Raw genomic sequence first — 20,092 nt, 5'->3', positions numbered from 1 at the left:
CGACATCTACTTTATTGCTCTTCACTTACTTGTGAATACTAACACCATACCATTACAAAAGCAGGTAGCCAAAAAGCATGAAGTGAAATAATACTTGGCAGGCTGGGGGGGGGGTGAAGGTAACAACAACATAACCATTTATGAATATTAACCATATAATAAGGAGTAGGGCCACCTTTTGGCTTTCAATCAGCTTCAATCCTCCTTTGAATGCTGTCGTAACTGTCCTTACTTGTGTGTAGTGGGGTATTAGACCTTTCCTCAAGAAAGGGAACCTCCAATTCTAAGAGTGATAAAAAAGGAAATCCACTTTGCATCCTCTGCTTCAGAACTCCATAAAAATCTATAACAATGTTTAGATGACGACTTGCAAGGCAGTGGAAGGCATTTCACTTTGAGTAGCGTAAATTAATGTGTTCAGAAATATTGTTACTTATCTGAGTTATGCAGTAGTGCAGTGAGTTACTGTTTAAAACTAATATTACTACAGATATTGTTGTAAATGATGTACATTACTTGCTATGGTTGACAGACAAGTGTTGAGAAAAAGCTCCTGTTAATGAGATACAACCATGACTTCAGGACTAGTGACTGGGAGGATTAGACAGTGCTGCAATCATTCATCCATAAGATCCATAAGATTAATTATTTCTCCGTGCTGCAGCCTTTTCATTATGTTGTTGAAGCACTGACTGAAAAATGCTTTGACTTCAGTCATGGTCAAGATTAATTTAATCATTGTTGTTATTGTAATTTAATTATTGTTAATTATTGTTGATTTAATACAGCTTTCATAATACTACTACTAGTGCTATACTAATACCATAATAATAGGCTTATGGGCATTAGGCTACCTGAGTCCTAATTTTTTGTAATTATTATATATATCTTTTAGCTCTCAAAGATAAACTGAGTTAATAGACATTACATTGTGTCTGAACTTCTCCATGACTCACCAACAGTGAAAGTATCTTTTCCAACTCTCTCTCCAAAATTTCAACCTTGTAATGGCCCTATGATGTCTGCTCATACTATTACAGACCCATCACCATATTTCCAGGTGGCCACAGACATTGTGGGCTGAAGGCATCTTTTGGATTTCACCAAAGAACATAATCCCACCTGAAAGCAGGAAAAGGATGACTGCACTGGCCTTGAATTCTTTTCCCCATTGACAGTACTATTTCACATAGTTTTTGATCCGATTATGCGGTCATTTTTAAGACCATAATTTTGTGGCATTGAGCAAATATCCTGTGAAAGGTCCATCTAGCCCTTTCAATGAAATCAAACTTGTGACAACTATTTATCCTTGGACACTGTAGTTTGTCACTGTTTGGAATATGCTGTCATGATTTTTAAGACTATTCTCCTTGCCATAATAAATACTTTAACAGTATATGTGACTAATGCACAGACTTCGGCCCCTTTGCAACTTGAACTTGGCTTCCTTTGTACTGCTTTGAAAACTCATACATGAAAGAAGTGATTGCCAGATCTCTTAAGGGTTCAGTAAGTTGATTTTTTTTTTTTTTTTTTTACCGATGACTCAACAATTACTCTGACAGGTGCTGAGATTTCCAGCTTTCAAAACTCACTGTCTCGTCTGTACTCTGTGTTGGATCAAAAACTCCCCACGTCAAGACACTCACAATGTCCTCTTCCTGCATTTTAAAATTGCTTGATGATGGAAGATGGGGCTCTAAGCAATGTACAGGCTTCCATACCCAAACACACATGATTATGAGCTACGGGCTTTCATAACTTATTGTCACAAGGGGAGTGGGGGTGGTAGCTATCCTAGTGACTTGTGTAGGTGGAGGTCAATTCTGTTGATGTTATTGCAATTCCTAGTGGTTGCCAATAGAGGTCAATAAAGGTTATAGATTCTTTAATGCCCCCTTGGAAGCTGACACATACTGCTAATTGTCATTCGACATATGACTTATCTGAGCAGCTGCCTCTGTAATGGTGATTTAGCACCTTCAAGGTTAAAGTCCTTTTTCCTGTGATGTTTCTCTTATTTTTTGGACCTCTTATATGTGTAAAAACACAACATAATAGAATAATGAAGAATATAACCTCAATGTCCATCAGAAGCTGGAAAAAATTCTGAATTAACTCTTGAAGACTCATTGGAGCCTATTATACCTCTGCTTTGTGAGTCCAACTTTACATCCACGTGCTCCAGTGAGGTTGTGATGTCCTCCTCGGGGTTTGGGACGGCTATAGAGGTCACTGTAGGAATCACCTCTTGCTCTTTGTCCGGCTGCTCCGCTGTGTATGTATTGACGCCAGGGATCTTCCTGCAAAAGTCAAAATTCCAAAAGGTAAGTAAATGGACTGGAGACATAGCATCAGGTCTGTTTCACTAATGCTTTTCAGTAAGCATAATGTGTGTGATAGACTATTTTTAACTGTCAGGGATAGCAAAGATTGCTTGAAAGCTGGAAACTAGGGCATTTTGCATTCCACTGGGCATTGCACTCTTACATTCATATTGTTCACCTCAGTTTTCAATCAATTTTTCATTCCCTCAGATGCACCCCAATTCTGCTTAAGACTAAAATCTTCCACCGATAATTTCACATTCCCTTTTGCACTGGAGCTGGTGCTGTGACATTTAAAACAGACTTTGAAACTCCACATTTATTTACTACAGCTGTAGTTTTTTACGTATTCACTAAAATCTACAATCCTGAAAGTTTCACATTTTACTTCCAAATGAGTTACGATGCGACAAACTACTGTGGAAATAAAACATTTCGCAGGAATACAGAGGCGGCTCAATGTGGTACAGGATGCTATTTACTGTATGTCATATGAACTGCACTGTATAATATATGTTGTCTCAGGACTTATCTCTTCAACCTTTCTTGCCATTCTGCAGACTACGCCTCACCTTGAATGGCTGTGTTTAGCATTTCCGAAAGGTCAACCCTCACATTGTCAGATAGATGAATATTGATAACTGCAGGACTCTGACACCCATTCAGCACTCTGGGAGAATTGATTAGACTGTCATTCCCAGTAATATTCTGCAGATTGAGACAGAGGGGAATTGTCTTATTCCTTGGGCTATTATTGTGTCGCAGATGTCCATAAGTCAAAAATATATTGAGTCTGAATACTTTTGGAAAGTTTTAGGACTTCAGGAATGGGGTGCTTACTGCAAGATAATGGGGCAGACTTTAACTTGGGCAATTATGTAAAAAAAAAAAAAAAAAAAAAAAAAAAAAAAAATCTATTTTATCATCGATATTTGCAGTGATGTGGGTCTGAAAATTTACCGATTGGTTTTCACCGATTCTTCCTAGGAGTTTCCCTTTTGGCTGCACACTATGTGTAGCTGCAGTGTATTATAGTCAGGATACTCTACCTTTTAAACTTGTATATTACAAATACTGCCAAGCCCATCAGTACGACTGACACTAGCATGATGACTGCAGCACCGTTGTGGCCATTATCACTGCTGTCCACAAGAGGAGCTTTGGGAGGGAAAGAGAGAAAAAGAATTCAAACACAGGGATATACTGTTTATACATATGTGTGTTGCATTAATATGAATTTTAATAAGGATTTACACATGCATGGTACATTATATGGCAAGGATTTTCACATGTATGTGTTATGAGAATGTCACATATGTTTTATGCACTGACAAAACTAGAGAATTCGGATTATTATTCTGGTAAATGAGAAATGTCAAATGCATGCTTCATCTCCCAGGAGGAAGAATTACATGGACTGGTCTCACAGAAAGATACACAGCTGAGACAACTACCTAAAATATTCCACTTTTCTGCAAATGGACAGAATAGCCATTTTAGAGCGGTTCATTTGCAGCAATCTCTGGGCAAGGCAGTGGACTCACCTGGAGACAAACGGGTGGCATACACATTCACCTGCACCCCTGGTTTGAGTGTGAACTGGATGAGGTCCTGGTTCAGAGCACTTAGCAGGACCTGAGAAAGCTATGACGGGAGTGAGAGAGCAAATGAGCTTCTGTTAGCAGCGGCAGTGCAGCAATATTCCACGGTCATCAATATTTCAACCTCAGTCATTTCATCCACTTGCCTGAATTATGAATCAGAATTTTTGCTTCATTCTAAATAGGAGCAAATGTTGATATGACATGGAAAACCAAACCGTAATTCAATTCCTGCCGTACAGAATACCTAACCTGACAGGCTTATAATGACGATGGAAACCCTATCAGGTAAAAGGGCATTCTGCTTATGGGGTGGAAAAGGTAGTGACATTTAAAAAAAAATGAATCTGTCGCTATTTCAGTGAAAAAGGGGACTCTTTCACCTATGTTTCTTTGATATACTTATTAAAAAAAACACACACACACATTAAGTGATTTAAAAGTTCAGCGATGCAGAAAGTATTGGAAATCAAAGCATGTTCTAATATCATAAAATTGCTGTTTTAATTTTTTTCCCCGAAGTGCCCCGAGTTCCCCTGCTTTTCACACCTAGATGAAGCAGTCATTTAACAAGAGACCAAAATGCCTTCCCAGAGCCCATTTGAGTCCTTAGCCATGCCTCACTAATTCCATCTCGCTCTTTCTAAAATCTTTCCACTGGTTAAAATTAGACTGCTCTACACAGTATGAATAATTACTTTTTATTCTAGTGGCATATCAGGGTCAGTAAATCTATTACACATTTTAATAAGCTGCTCCACACACACACACACACACACACACACATACACGCGCATGTGTGCACACACTTGCTCTATGCATACACATTGTACACCAGCTCATTGGAGATGAGGAACAGTGAACTGAAGATTTATTACCCTATTGTCTGTGAGGTTCTGCCAGGTAATCAGACAGGCTTTAGATAAATACATCTCTTTAATTCCCAATCCAGGCAGCCTGCCCCACAGTTTGTCTCTTTTCTAGATGGTGCCAATTATATGATGCATCAATGTAATTAAAGACCTATTAACTTAGTTCAAGACTCGCTGTGAGCCAGTGAAATTATGTTTACTTGTGATACGACGACGTCCTATCTGTTATGATGAACAAATGAGCCTGTCTACACAGTAGTTCAACAACAGCCCTGTTTTATTGTTTCGCATAAATATTTCATAGCTTTCTAAGGCACAGGAATATATAAACAATGACAGCACTGACAGAATATCCAGGAATCCTAACGTTGCAAAAACCTGAGAGCGCAATAAACATAAAGCATAATTTGAAACTGAAACGATTATGGCTGATATGATTGAGCAAAAGTTTATGCAAGCCTCACAACTTCTCAGAGGTGTCAGTGAGGCTGTGAGGTGCGCTGTGATGTTGTCTGTGTAATAATGGCTCAGTGCGGTGATGGATGCTGGGCTGCTGCATTAAATTACATGAAGATGGGAAGAGATTGCCCTCTAGTGTTTAAGTTATGTGTTGCTCCTCTAGAGAATTGAAAGATATTGTGCATGTGCAGGAGCATCAAATTTCTTAGTGTGTGCAAATAAAGCAATGAAGAGAAAAAAACTCATTACTAAAACAAGAATTGCTTTTATAATGAGTGAAATCAAGGAAAAATGTGTTTTCTTGTTAGGTGGCTGAATAAACAAACCAAAATTAACATTTTAAGTTGCTATTGCATGATTAAACCATTATAACACCATGAAAATAATTTAAATTGGTAGGACTATAATTTCTCAGTTGATTCGTTGATAACAAAGGGAAATAAGCAGGGGCAAACTCTATAAACAAGAGCGCAACAGTGAATATGAGAGTAGATATGTTGTTTATTTGTGAACAATGTCCATACTGAGCAGTTTAGTCTTGTGGAGTTACATGACATGATCTGTCATATTGTGTTCCTGTTCCTTTGTAAACCAAAACAGGGCTACAGTAAACACTTCCCTCTTTTCTCCATGTTTTTTCATCACTTGAGGTAATGAGCAAGGATACACATCCACATGGTAAACTGCGTGATTTTCAGTGGTTAAGTGAAATGCTTTGGCATGACAACAGAGGCAGTCAGACCAAGCTTTCTTTCCAAGAAGTCAGAAACAAGAGAATAGCTATCTGTGCAACATCGGCACAGATATACTTCTATACTTTAGTACTTAAATTACAGCAGCTATAATTCCCAGGTAAGATAAAGATGATAAATCACAACATAATCAAAAAATATATGCTCTTTCATTAATAATTCCATTAATCTTAACCAAGAAACTCAGCAATATTGTATGACAATCCAAAGAGACAATCTCATAACTATCAGCACACTGTTTGGCTTACTTTTGTGCACATTTAATTATCACACCAAACAACATTGCACTGGGAAAGTGTCTGGGTCCACTGCAGAGATTTCTTGATTCATACCTGATCTAGGTGTGCCAGCTTTTCATCAATGCCTCCCTCTCTTGACCTCTTCTCGGGCACAATAAAAATCTCTGCTGAGGTGGGTAAACCTGGAAGCACTGTGACCAGAAGTTGATCTTCACTGATTCCTGTGACCTTTAGCAATAACAACAAAAAAACATCATTAGAAACCACCTTAGTTCACACTGTTTTTACTGAGCCCTCTGTGCCCTGACCCTGAAATATGATTCTTTTGGGGCTAACAATATGAAAGACTAAATAGTGTTGGCTTTCTGCTTCAGATATCATTTGCCTAAGTACCAGTCACTGTCACGATATAATGCACAGATCAGCTGAAACATGCAAGTTCAATTTGACAGTCTTTGGTAAAGGGCAGGGCTTTTAAGTGCATTTGTGCCGTAACCAGAGGTCTCCTGTCAGTTTCCTGGTGTAAACCATGGTAATATCTGACAAGACAGAAGGTCAAAGTGAATGTTTCATACTGAGGGCTACTGTAGGATATATATAGAGCTCAGTATCCAGGTCTTTTACATAACCTGCTGTTTTTCTGACATTCCCACACAGTCTGTGAAAGGAAACCAGAGGCATTTCACCACAAAGTTCCCTCCACTTGAGGTTTTGGTGTTTTCTTAAGGCTACGGCACACAGATCCCTAGAGAGGACACAGCAGCCATCATAGCTGCGCTTTTACTGCCGCTCAGTGTTTTGACAAGTTCAATTAAAGCTTGTACTGCTAATGATCATATGTGATGTTGTGTTATGTCAGAGTGTGCACATAAACCATGTTACTATGTCATCACACAACAAGAGGTTAAAGATAATGCAAGTAGTGAAGAACAACACTTAAGCCATATTGCAACTGAAGGATAACCAAGAATAGGAAATTTTATTGACAAGGGCCTCGATTTTGTCACTCCAGGCTAGTGAGACATTGTCCTTACTTGCCTTAATTTTATTGTGGTCTTCTGGACTTGAGTACATTCAATCCTTGATTTCATCTCATCATATTTATAAAACCAGCTAGCAGCTAGAAAACTGACCTGAACCATGCAGTTCTTCACCACTCTGCTGATGTCCTCTCTCCACTCAGCCACCCCAGGGTTCAGCTCATCCAAATTAGAAGAGAAGGCCAAAACATGTGACCGGAAATATTCTGAAAGGCAGACAGAGATCTAATTCATACCTCATCAGTGTAACTTATATTCAGGGGATGATGCACTGTAATTCTCCAAAACAATCAAGCTCAGTTATCAAGATTTTTCTCCACAGTGTGTCAAAGTGTCCTTGAGCAAGACACTGAACCCCTGACCGCCTGTTGGGCAGCTTGGCACCTTGCATAGCCTCTGTCATCAGTGTGTGAATGTGTGTGAGAATGGGCGAATGTAAGGCATACATTGTAAAGTGCTTTGAGTGGTCGATAGACTAGAAAAAGAGCTGAAAAAATGCAGTCCATTGTGTCTTTCCCTTCTTTTTTCTTCTCCTTCTCTCCTTTCTGTGTATCAAAAAATCCTGAAGATGACCTCCCATGATGCAGTTGTTTAAAAGTGGGTTTAAAATCAGTTTACCTTACAAGCTGGCCAGATTTGAAAAAATACATAGATGTAGATATAATCAATTACTTATTGAATTTTACAAGGTATCTTTATTGGTGAGGCTAGTTATCTACACATCTTAAGTTTCTTCCCAGCATTTTTTTTTTTTCCACTTTGATTTTTTCTTTCTTTCTTTCTTTCTTTTTTTTGGATGTTACTTATCACCAGTATATATGACTCAAATGACGATGCCATGCTTGGTATCTCATGATGTATATATATTTTCTTATCTTCCTGCTATGTGTTTCCTCCACTTCCTGTTTGCTAATTGAGTGGATGACCTTATTCACCTCACCACCATATTTAGCTAACTGACTGTCATTGGGGCGATTAGATGTTAAAATACGCTATAAAATACTATTTTAAGAGTGGTAGTAACTAACACAGTCACAGCTGGAAATCATCTCTGTTGCTACAAAAACACATTTCCCATGGCTGAGTTATGTTCTTACTGTTGTTTTATTGCTTTAGAGCAAATCAAAGTCAATCAGCAAAGCAGCCATTCACCTCAATTCATTTCATATCATGAAAACAGCGATGGTTAAACAAATTTAAAGTCTTTTAACAAGGGCTTTTAATAAGAGGCTTTGGAGTTATGGGAGTGTGATCTCTATGTCATTTCATTCAATAATACACTTGAAATAGTATAGCAGAATTTTAAAATTGGAGTCTATGGCACTTTCCCATCTAATTCCCCTCAAGCCGTCAGACATCATGCCAAACATGGTGCCAGGGTGAATAACGCAAATGTTCATTGGTTGAATAGTTTGATGACATCATTGCGACCACATGTGTGTCACACTTCTCCAGTGTCTGTCTGTTGTACAGTTCACTTTGCTCTGATGATGGCTGAAAGCGCAGCAAAATACAGTGTGGCATGCTGTGGAACAGTATATGTGGAGATTTTTCCTTTGTATAATCTATATTTATTAAAATTTTATTATGTTAGAAAAGTACTCTGTCAATTTTCACTGTTTGTTGTCGTGGCTCGGCATCATGTTTGTCCATCTCCATCCATTGAGGACTGATGTAATCGACCTGTCACTCACCTGTCACAGTGCATCCTCACCACATCCCTTTCCTCGACACCCACCCACACCAGGATGGGGCCAAAAAGATTTGAAAGAATGAAAAATGACATTGTAAATGAAAGGAGAAAATGACAACTTTTTCTCACTTTCAAATCTTTTGACAAGTTTGAAAACTTTCTATTGCCCCAATTTTAGAATAAAACTATAAAAGTAACTCCTTACTATTCTGCGGTATGCAAATTGGCCAAATATGCCTCACCATATACTACTAGGGTCCTCTTGTCCTGATGCACAGTATTGCCAACTGAAGCCTGAACAGTAACAGTGTGACTTCCCTCTTTGGAGAAAGTGAAGGACATTCCTCCTTCCAATGTCACCACCGGCTAATGAGCAGAGAGAGAGAGAGAGAGAGTGAGAGAGAGGGAGACAAAGAAACCAAGAAAGAAAGAACAAAAAAGAGAAACAAAGAAAAAAAATTGAAAAGTGATAATAATAAAATAACGAATGACGTAAGAAGCTTGCAAATGCGGTATGTCATTTAATGAACAGGGAATTGGTAGATAAATAGAAAGTAGGGCTGACCTCAGTTTTGTTGTCAAACCACCAGTAATAGGTGACTGTTCCTACATGGCTGGGGCGCAGCACTGTTGTGAGGTTAACTGCTTTGTTTTTGACAACCACAGAGGGAGCTAAGAGCTGGACCTGTTCAAGTCGACCTTCAGAGGCAAAACACAAGACGTTTAAGTTCACATGTCGCAGTAATGTTACAAAATGAAAGCCAGTGCCAAAAGTTTTGTTAGTATGTTTACACACAGCTGTATAAAGTGCTCTAGATAGATAGGTAGGAGTAGTTTAGATAGACAGAATTAATAATAGAAGATATATTTAATTTAATAAGAACAAGATTTCCTAATAACGACACAAAAAAATATTAAAAATGTGTCATTGTTTATACTCTGGGAGCAGCTGCAGTGTTTTCCTGGACTTACGGGAGACATGGAGGTAGAGGATCACCCAGTCGAAGCCCAGCGTGTTGCGCGCTGTGGCAGATACTTGGTAGATGCCCACCTTACTGTACACATGCTTGACCCCATCCTCAATGGAACTGATGTTGACATAGGATATAGCCGTGCCGTCACCAAAGTCCACAGTTATGCTTGTTGTTGAACCGAGACCCTACAATCAGAAAATAGACAAAACACTGTCACAGTTGTTTTTCAGTGTCCTTACAGTGGTGTTCCATTCCTCAGTTTCCACCAAAAAGCAGAGCTTTTCCTGCTGACACCCGAGGGAGCTCCTCTTCCATAGTATCAATGAGAATCACATCAAGTGGTGAATCATGCCACTGCATTTTTATTGGATATGCTGGTTCTCTAGGCTTCGTGCGACATACTCTGACAGCATCTTGTTATACACGTAACACACCAGGCACAAATAAATAAAGACGTTGGAAACATGACACCTGCATCACCATATAATACCCTCTACAGTTGCTATGGTAATTAAGTTAAGGCAGCACCTCTTCCAGGAAAACCAAGAAGGTGACATTCTTTCCCAGTGTTGCTACCAGCGTTCCTTCACTCGTGAGGAGCTGGAGGCCCCTGGGAGCCTGACTGGGACATTTCTGTCGCCTCGGGCTGTACTTCAACAAGGTTCCAGCAGTGCAGTTATTGGACAGTGCCCTGCGATATCTGTAATACAGACCAAAAAAGACACAGGTGAGACCTGCATACTAGAAATAAAGACATAGCACACTGCAGAAATAAAGACATGCTACAATGTAGAAATAGACACAGTATGCTGAAGTGGAACCTGCAGAGACACACACACTAAGTCAAGTATGAGGATGCACTGACACCTAAATGCATGTATTGTATGAAAAAAAAAAAAAAAAAAACATGCAGACACCCAAAAAAGGTATAACATTAAGTAATAAATCTGCATGCACATTTGTCATCTCTAATTTTTCATCTGTTTGAAGGTTATGAAACCTTTCCAACCATTTTTTTTCCCACAGAGTGACAGGTCCCTGAATTTCACAGGAGTTGTAATTGATTGTTTTAAGGCATTTCTGCACCCACTATATCCTTTACGCATGAATATGAAATACCCTGTTGTATTGAGGAAACTATCCCCGGTGATACAGTCTCTAGATGCCGTTGATGGAACGAACCAAAACGCTGGCGTGCAGCTCCCGTCACTTTGCCTCTCAAACCCATAGTCGCTGTTTGAGTTGGAGACAAAGCAAAGAAAAGTACAAAGAAAGACACAGCGGGCTGTTAAAAGATTATTGTAAAATTATTGTAAAATACCAAATATCAAAACTCAACTCAAACAAAATCATAATGAAACAAAAAAACTATTGTGACTAGAGAAGGGTTTTTACAGTACAGCAACCCACAACATTTGAGATGTGATGTCACATGAATCAAACTCCTCCAAACATCAGAGACAGAAGAGGCATTGTGCAAACTATAATAACTGGAAAAGTCTCCCCTCATTTGTCCTGGAGAGATCCAGCATAAATTTCCTTTCATCACAGCCTTGTAATCAGAGGGACTCAGAGCTGGAAAATTTATGAGGCCTTTAAGAAATAAAGTGGTGATAAGCTTGATAAACACGGGCAAGTGCATGTCACCAGTCAGTGCCGTTTATTTCCCACTGGTGAGGTCACAAACATCAGAGAAAGCAGGAAACACTGTCCTTCAAGGACTGCAGTGTGGTGATCCTAACATGAGGACCTAGTGTTGGAAATGCATAAGTAATGTATAATGGTATGAGCAATTAGTGTTCAGTCATTATGCAAATGCATACATTTGATGTAAATACAGCAGTGCAGCATCTGTGCGTCCCAGATCTAATAAGTTGTCCTGTATATTTTCTGTTTAGGGTGGTATGGCTGATGTGAAGAGTTTCATCTCTGAATTAGATATTCCCAATTTGAAAGGCGTGACATCTGTTGATGCAAAATAATTTAGAGCAAAAATGAATAGATAACTCAATAAAATAGTGATGGCATGTTGTTGCAGTACAATGGATATTTCAAATCCTTTGCTGAAAAAGGACAGCATGTACAAACAGAGATTTTTCTTAGGAAATATAAAGTTTTGAAGCTGAACTCTTCACATGTACTGGCTGTGTCTCATTAACTTCCCAAATTCGGTCTGCGCAGACTGATAAAATGATGCTTGGATTTGAATTAAATGAAGTGAAACTAGTAGCTGCAGAGGAGTGCACTCACCACTCAAAATCTGCCTCTGTGCATGGGCAAGGGTCTGACATTTGGGAGATATGCTGATCTCTGGTCTTGACACATCGAGCATTTGTTTTCAGCTTTTGGAAGATTCTCTTTACTCCCATGATGCACACTTCGCCCTGTGATGAATAATGCATATTACAATGATAAACAACATGATTTTTTTCAATATTTTGCATTTATTGTGCAAGGACATTTAAAGATGCTCATCTGAGCTTGATCAAAGACTAAACTAAACGCTCATGTTCTCAACATTTAGTAAAGTAACAGCACGATTTCCTTACTTCATTGTGTAGCTGCCAGGTCAGATAATCTTCAGATGTGCACCGGTGACTGAAGATGGATCGGAAGTCAATTTTGACAAGCTGCCACTCAGAACGATGACTGAAATGACCGAATATTCTGCAAGTGAAGTCAGAACAACATGTAATTTAAGTCAAGAAACTACAAAACGTTTTTCCTGTTTTCACTTAAACTGAAGGATTACACGGTTCTTTGTGGGTTGAGAAAATTCTCCAACCCTTTGAGCTTATGAAACCTTATAAAAACCACATGGGATGAACATGAAAATACACTGTCATCTTAATTAGCTTCTGAAAAGCTGACATTTTGGAAATACAAGGTTTTCGCTACCCAGCAACGACATGATTTTCCCCAATCAAGAATAGAAATTCTCCCTGCACGGTTCACTTCAGTTAATTCTAGACGTTCATCAGGGTATAGTGTAATTAACAAACGAGAAAAACCTAATTTTGAGTTCTTTATAGCTTACGTCATTATGAGGGTGTCCTCTCCAGGCTCCCCCAACACCCCATCAACATAGAGAGGAGAGGAGGTGAAGCTATATTTGTCCCAGTTTCTGCCCTCATCAAAACTCAGCCTGAGGGGAGCACAATGGTTGGATCACAGAGAGGACCAGCAACAAACAGAGGGGAATTCAATAAAAAAAAAGAAGCAGCACAGCAAAAAACTCTCACTTTTTGGGTTGAAGACACATATATTCTAAAATAAGATGTGATATATCCTAGGAGAGCCTCACCAAATGTGTCTAATAGGCAGAGGCGTGTGTCGGATGGCTACCAGAGCTCCTCCTTGGTTTAGGAACAACACACTGTATTCTTCCTCAAAAACCTGCAAACAGAGCCAAGTTCACTCTGTCACACACCGGGGATAAATGTAAGCCTCCATAAAGAATGCACTAGTTACAATACAGGGAACATGCATGCTTACACCTACACACTAAATCGGTGAAAACTACAACAAGCACTCTACGCAGCAATTGTTTTGTAAACAAACAACCGTGTCAAGCTATGTTTTTATGCATCCCTCATCAAAAGGTTGTTCTCCTTGCAGATTTATGAAATCTTACAGTAAGCCAATAAAAAAAAATCCACACGGTCCCTTTGGTTTATTTTTACAGATCATGGATGCACATATCTTGTAGTGATTGTACTGTACTGTACCTCTCTCCAAGTGTTTCCAGCATCAGATGTGATGAAAATACTGACATTAGTGCTGGTCAGTTCAGGGCCAACCACACCTGAATAAAGATGGGACACAAGTACAGATGCAGAAACAGATGTAAAGGTATACCCGTAAACATTTTATTCCAAAATGCTGCACTTTATTAAACACAACAATGCATGTTTTTGCTATTTTTACATTCAAGCAACATGGACTACATGGGCATGCCAACCGCAGGCTGATTTCAGTTGAGAAAAAAACATTCTTGTATTAGTGCAGAAAACAGAGCAAAGGCTATGGATTTGCATGGGGAGAACTGCGGAAGCTGGAGATATGATCAAGAGCCCTGTGGTAACCAGTACGGAAGCACAAATCAAATAATCTCCTCACCTGACGCTATTATAATTCCTGGAGCTGAATCTTTGCTGACAATATTTCCGGAGGTATAAGGATTCTCAGACACATGGAGGTGCAGATGTAATGAGCAGTAGGGCTGAGAAACAGTGAAAAGGTATAGGTCGGTGTTAGTGAAAGAATAAAAGTGAAAGACCTGGCCAAGTATTACTTGCAAAGGAAAAAAATTAGTAAGACTTTCTAATAACCATGCTTAACAAGTGATGAATTTTTTTCATTATTTAACATATTTAACATTAGTTAGGTGTCATTTTGCCAATAATTATCAAACAGTTAAAGTCAATAATTACCAAACAGTTAAAGTTGTCTTGTCTCTAAAATAGTGCTGAAGATTAGTACATCATATAAATACTTCTATTGAACACTAATTACAGATAGATAGATAGATAGATAGATAGATAGATAGATAGATAGATAGATAGATGTCGAGTTTGCCCAATGCTAATGGCACTCTTTAAAAACTTGTTGAATGATGCTCGCTCTATTGGCGCTCATATTACAATGCATGTATACAGATGGCTCACCTATTATAACATATTGTATTTTAATTATTACTACATTCGGCTAGCACATATGTACTGGCTAGAATGTGGAATTTAATAAGTCTAGCTTTGCAAAATGAAACATTTTGGGAACAGGATGCCACAACACTGCAAAGAGTGTAGCTGTATAGTAAAATAGATACAGTACGTTCTTCTTGACAATACACTGCTAAATGATGTGGTTCTCCTTATTATTCCAGGACGGTAGTAATTTCATCTACAGCTTCACAAAAAAAGTTGCTGCACATTTGTAGGTCCGATGTTTTTGCATTAAACTATTTTGTTGAATAGAAGAATGGTTACAATAAAGTCAAAAGTGACAGATAAGTTAGATAATCAAATTAGGGTAAAATAACTGCATCCTGTATGTATGACAGCTTATCTATCTAAATTGTCCTCTTGTGACTCCTACCTATCTGGTACTTTATGCAGCTGAATACAAATATAGTGAATTATTTGCAAATATGATCGGACCACAGTACCTTGATGAAATTCAGCAGTCTTGTGGGCAGATAACCAGATACCGAATAACCAATACTGTCTGTGGCCCACTTACCTGTTCACAGTAGACCTTGTTTCCCTGGAGATCGGTTGTGGGAGCCTGCAGAAGACGCCAGTCTCTCCCCTTGTTGTATGTGATGTAAGTTTTCACTTGGCTCTCAACAACTTTATTTGACAGGAACACCCCTTTAATCCCAGCCACCTGAAAACATGAAAGACAGAGAGAGGGAGGAGGAAAAAATAACAAAAAGGGGAGGAAAAAAAAACAACCGTGAATTATTCAAACTTAAGTAAAGCTGAAGGCCTAGTTCCGAGAGGAAGAGATGTCTGAAAGTGATAGTTTTTCTGACAGGGAGCACTATTTTAGACCATCTGTAGGACTCTGCAGAATCAAAACAACATATGGCGCAGCCCTAAGACATTTCTACTTCTTTGTATTTCACGAGCAGGGAGATGTAGGCACTCACATGCCGCTATCACTTGAGTTCACATTGCTGTCCTATTTAGAGTTCACAAATCTATGCTAAAGAAAGAAGAGTGACCTTTTCATGTCATCTCCTGGTCAGCCATTGCAGTAGAATATTTCTGGCAACAAAATTTGTATGGTTAGAGGTCAATGTGCAGTAAGAGTAATCATTGCTGATGGCTATTGTAGCTGTATGATTGTAACAATGTGATGCTTTTACTGCTGGCTGCAGATGAAGATAATCTAGAATGATGCATACATGTGCAGTCACTGTTTTCTAAGCTTAATAATATTTTACCTCATAGCACATCTGTCAACTCAGATATGATATGCTCCTGCTTTAAGTTCAGGCTGCTACTGGGCCTGCCTTGTGTCTATGTGCTTTAACTGTGCTTTAACATGCTATACTCATGTATGTACCAAAGAATGGGTTATCAAGACTGCGACTGTTAAATCATTTACTTTTGGTGAGTGTAATGTCACAAGGGAGAGAGAAAGAAACTGAAATGCTGTGTAGCACCATCTGTCCCATTCAGGTGAGGGCATACAAGACTTTCTTAGCAGTGTTCAGACTTCTACTACACAACACAGAATGCAGAAAAACTCCAAACAAACTTTTCAGATGCTAGATCTTTCCCTGTTCCCAGCTGGAAAAGCTGCACAACCAAGCCTGTGATGCAGTTGGTCCAACTCATCATGGCATGAATGAATAGCATGGGGGAAAAAGTTAATACACATCAGCACCACCCCAACAGCACTGTTGCTGCCTACCTCATAGAGGTCTATCATGACATTCCCCTCAGGGCCTCCGCTGCTCACAACATTCTCCAACGCCAGTGTGAAGAACAGCCCCCTGGACTCAGACATGTACAGGTTGTAGGAATCATTCTGGTGCCAGTCCTGAATCGCTGCCACCACCTGGTTATCATCTGTGCTGATTATCTGCAAGTCCTGGACATGAAATTCAAAGGCACATGCAGGTTACTCAGAATGACGCCTATAGTTTGGTCAGCTAACCAGCCAATAAGGTTCTGGTTGGCTGTTTTGTCCAGCAGTAGTAGTTAAATAAGTGCTTTCAAGATAACCAGTGCAAATCTGCACAGCAGTACACAGCTTTGATATGGATTTGATGTCATTGAAGCATAGCAAGATGCTTAATCCGTGACGGTAGCCAAAGAGCCAGTGTGATATTATCTGTGACATTAGTTGTTCTGAGATCCACGACAGCAGCCACACAGAAATTATAACAAGACAATGATGCATCACCACTAAACATCACACCACCAGGATCAGAAGTGATTAGAGTTTGGACATTTCACGCCTTGTTATAAATATGACAAAAGGCTCACTTAAATTTTTGCAAGCAGTCCTATTTAACATTCAGATTGAGCTACAATGAGGGAGCATATGGGGAGATAGGGTATCTCTGTATTATTTGAGAAAGCTTTGACAAGACACAATGATGATTGCACTCATCCATCAATTTTCCTTGTCAAAGTTTCCTTGGATGGATGGATGGATGAACATATTGATGCGAGCAAGACTGTTACAGGGACTGCATCTTGGACCTTCTGTTGTGAGATAATCCCTGTAATCACTAGATCATCTTGTTGTGCTTTTAGCAGTGTAACACATGCAGTGCAACACACAGTGCAACACAGTGTTGTGGCTAAGAGATGATGATGATGCAGAAGCATTTTCTGCCTCACCAAATTCATGTTGAGCACCGGAGAAGACTGTTACCTGCCCAACTGCATATTTAATCTTTAAATAAATATATCCTGATACACAGTAAAGGCATGCTGACTAAAGCATATCTGTGGGTCTTTGATAAACAGAAGATCTAAGAAAATTATTTAGCATAATTGGATCAATTTTCAGGATGATAATAATGGAGTTTAAAAAACTATTTTAACAGATTAATTAGCAAACCCTATAACTATTAGATGACTAAGAATTCATTCAGCGTTGGGGGCAGCCCTACTTAAAGTGATTTGTAAAACAATTGTCATCCACAGTGCGTCAGCATCATGAAACCACAATGAAGCCTGAGGGAGTAAATCGAGTGTTGCAAATTATAGTTAATGTTGCACTTATTTTCCCACTTGTTCTATTGTATATATTCAACACAGCAAGCAATGCAACCTTTCAATAACCTTACCTTTGGCAGAGTGTACTTGGGAAGCTTCATTGGGTAGAAAGCATTTCTTTTATAGGACACATAATGGACAGAGTGACCACCCATTGGCACCTAGAGAAGCAATATAGAGTGATTTGCAATTCATCGCACATCACATAAATGCTTATATAGTTCATCGTGTACACTGATAGCTAACGGCATGTATCAAACATATGAAACGACAATGGATAAGAGGACTCTGGGTTTGGTTTACTGCTAATTAGGATGTTGTGCATTGTGGCACAGTATGGTAGAAGTCATACAATACACAACAATGTGAATTCAGTTTGATGCCATCCATTCCCAGGATAATGGCCCCCTTTAGTTAATGAAAAACAGGACTGTACATTAAGATGCGATTCAATGCAGTGGTTTTACAGCTTTTAATTGTCTTTTAATGAAGCCAGACCTTGCAATAAAAACCCACCTGGATGAAAACGTATTCATCCTGAACCACCAGGGAATCAGGGATGATAAATCCCGGGAAAGGCTTGCCCTTGTTTGCATCAGAGCAGTTCTGCAGTTTACACGTTATGTACTGTGACCCTGTGGGTAAGCATGAAATGAGCACTAAAAATGTAACAAAGAGGAAAAACAAACAACCTTCAGTAGTCCTCGATCAAGGTTTAGAATTACTTATGCTGATGGTATAAGTGAGCCCTACAGGCAAATTTTTGGAGGCCAATTCTTGTTCTCACTAATAGATAAAGTAGAGAGAGCTGTCCCAATGTGTTAGCATCAGCCAAATGAGCCAGTCTCTCTAGGGACAGGGCATTAACACAGGAGGCCTTATGGAAGTGCCCCTCTCTGCACTGTGGCCAAGAAAAGAGCCAAGTCACAGCCTGGCCCTTGAAAAATGAATTAGCGTAATCGTATGAAGAGTCTCCATGCAGCCAATTCGGATAGAGAAGAGAGTTCTGGTAAGTGCACTGAAAAAAGCTGTCACCTCTCACACATCCTTTGATATTAAACTTTGGAAATCAAAAAGCCTGGCACAAGCACAAATTGCAATTTGATTTGTCATCTTGCCTTGTTTCAATAGTGAATATCAAAAACCATCACAACCAACAAAATATAACACATTGCACATTACAAATGACGTGGTGAACCTTTATCTGATTTTGTCAGGTGCTGAACTTTTTTCTTGTATTTCAATTATTTTAGACAAAATATTATGATGCAATTACTATGTCATGTGTTTACTTACGTCCATCAGACACACTAATCTCCAGGTGGATCATGCCTTGCTCTTTGTCTAAACCCAGTTTGGACCTGTAACAACATGACAATCATTTTAGAAATATCGACATTTCTATTGTGCTTTAACGTGAATCTGATTTCCACACAAGCCAACAGAATCTTTATGTTTTACATATCAAAGAGACCACAACAAAACAAACAACAGAAAAAAAATATTAAAAATATGGAAAAGTATCCACATAGTAATTGCTTTTGCAAAACTGACCATTTAAATTTTTCTATTAACATTTAAAATTTTTTAAGGGAGCAAAGAATAATATTTGTGATTTATTTTTTCATTTGCCAAGAAAACATGCAAATTTCATTACATTTCTCATAGCAATAATGCAACATTCCCCAATAAAAACAACACTGTCCTATCTGGCACTTGACCTGCACTGCACTCTGTAAAGATATATTTATCCATTTCATTCATTTCCAATAGATTCTTGATGATAGCTGTTAAGTGCCAAGCGACAGGAGTGACCACTTGTTGTATTAATAGCAGCTGTTGTGGCAGAGGATGGGCTTCTTCTCATTTTCCATACTGTGTCTGAACTATAATAAAAAAGGCCCTATCCTGCTTCCCTCAGCACTCTGTAATTGCCTCCCAGCTCCATCTCTTTTAATGGACTTTCTGTCAAATACTTCATCCCATTCTATCAGCGAACAGCAGGGCTTGCTCTTAAATAGACCCCCTCTATGCTACACTGTGCGTACCCCTATGGTTAAGGAGCATGCCACCATGTCTGCCGAGGTTGTGTGCTAACATTTTTGTAAATCATGTTTGTCAGATTTGTTAGATAAGGCATCCACATTTAGGTTGTTGTTGAAGTAATTGAAACACTACCATAATTATTTGCTCTGACGGTATAGGGCAGTGGAGAGGCTTTTCTGGCATGTTTCACTTCCTTGAAACATCAATCCCTAGAATATTAGACAACACCACTGCAAAAATATTGTTTTCTTATTGGTCATTTATGCAATCTCTGACACCATTTCAGATCCCTTCTTGTTGACACTGTTATAATGAGTATATTGCTAAGGGGTTACAGCAAACAC

General features: G+C 39.0%; 1 protein-coding gene across 1 annotated transcript in view; it reads right to left on the bottom strand.

Annotated features, from left to right (window-relative positions):
* LOC115372472 (VPS10 domain-containing receptor SorCS1-like) overlaps positions 1–20,092 on the bottom strand; it is a 41,251-nt gene that overhangs the window by 1,067 nt on the left and 20,092 nt on the right. The window contains exons 6-26 of the mRNA XM_030070399.1: positions 18,999–19,063; positions 18,219–18,337; positions 17,774–17,863; positions 16,384–16,563; positions 15,202–15,348; positions 14,080–14,182; positions 13,689–13,765; positions 13,265–13,356; positions 12,998–13,105; positions 12,510–12,627; positions 12,211–12,344; positions 11,080–11,193; positions 10,489–10,660; positions 9,959–10,145; positions 9,552–9,685; positions 9,229–9,352; positions 7,387–7,499; positions 6,347–6,481; positions 3,875–3,974; positions 3,380–3,488; positions 2,152–2,306 (exon numbers count right to left, since the gene is read on the bottom strand). Coding sequence (XP_029926259.1) covers positions 2,152–2,306; positions 3,380–3,488; positions 3,875–3,974; positions 6,347–6,481; positions 7,387–7,499; positions 9,229–9,352; positions 9,552–9,685; positions 9,959–10,145; positions 10,489–10,660; positions 11,080–11,193; positions 12,211–12,344; positions 12,510–12,627; positions 12,998–13,105; positions 13,265–13,356; positions 13,689–13,765; positions 14,080–14,182; positions 15,202–15,348; positions 16,384–16,563; positions 17,774–17,863; positions 18,219–18,337; positions 18,999–19,063 — 2,576 coding nt within the window. The remainder of the gene's footprint in view (positions 1–2,151; positions 2,307–3,379; positions 3,489–3,874; positions 3,975–6,346; positions 6,482–7,386; positions 7,500–9,228; positions 9,353–9,551; positions 9,686–9,958; positions 10,146–10,488; positions 10,661–11,079; positions 11,194–12,210; positions 12,345–12,509; positions 12,628–12,997; positions 13,106–13,264; positions 13,357–13,688; positions 13,766–14,079; positions 14,183–15,201; positions 15,349–16,383; positions 16,564–17,773; positions 17,864–18,218; positions 18,338–18,998; positions 19,064–20,092) is intronic.

Source organism: Myripristis murdjan, chromosome 15 (genome assembly GCF_902150065.1).
Source record: "Myripristis murdjan chromosome 15, fMyrMur1.1, whole genome shotgun sequence".
NCBI classification, from domain to species: domain Eukaryota; kingdom Metazoa; phylum Chordata; class Actinopteri; order Holocentriformes; family Holocentridae; genus Myripristis; species Myripristis murdjan.
This window is presented reverse-complemented; position numbering and strand designations above follow the sequence as displayed.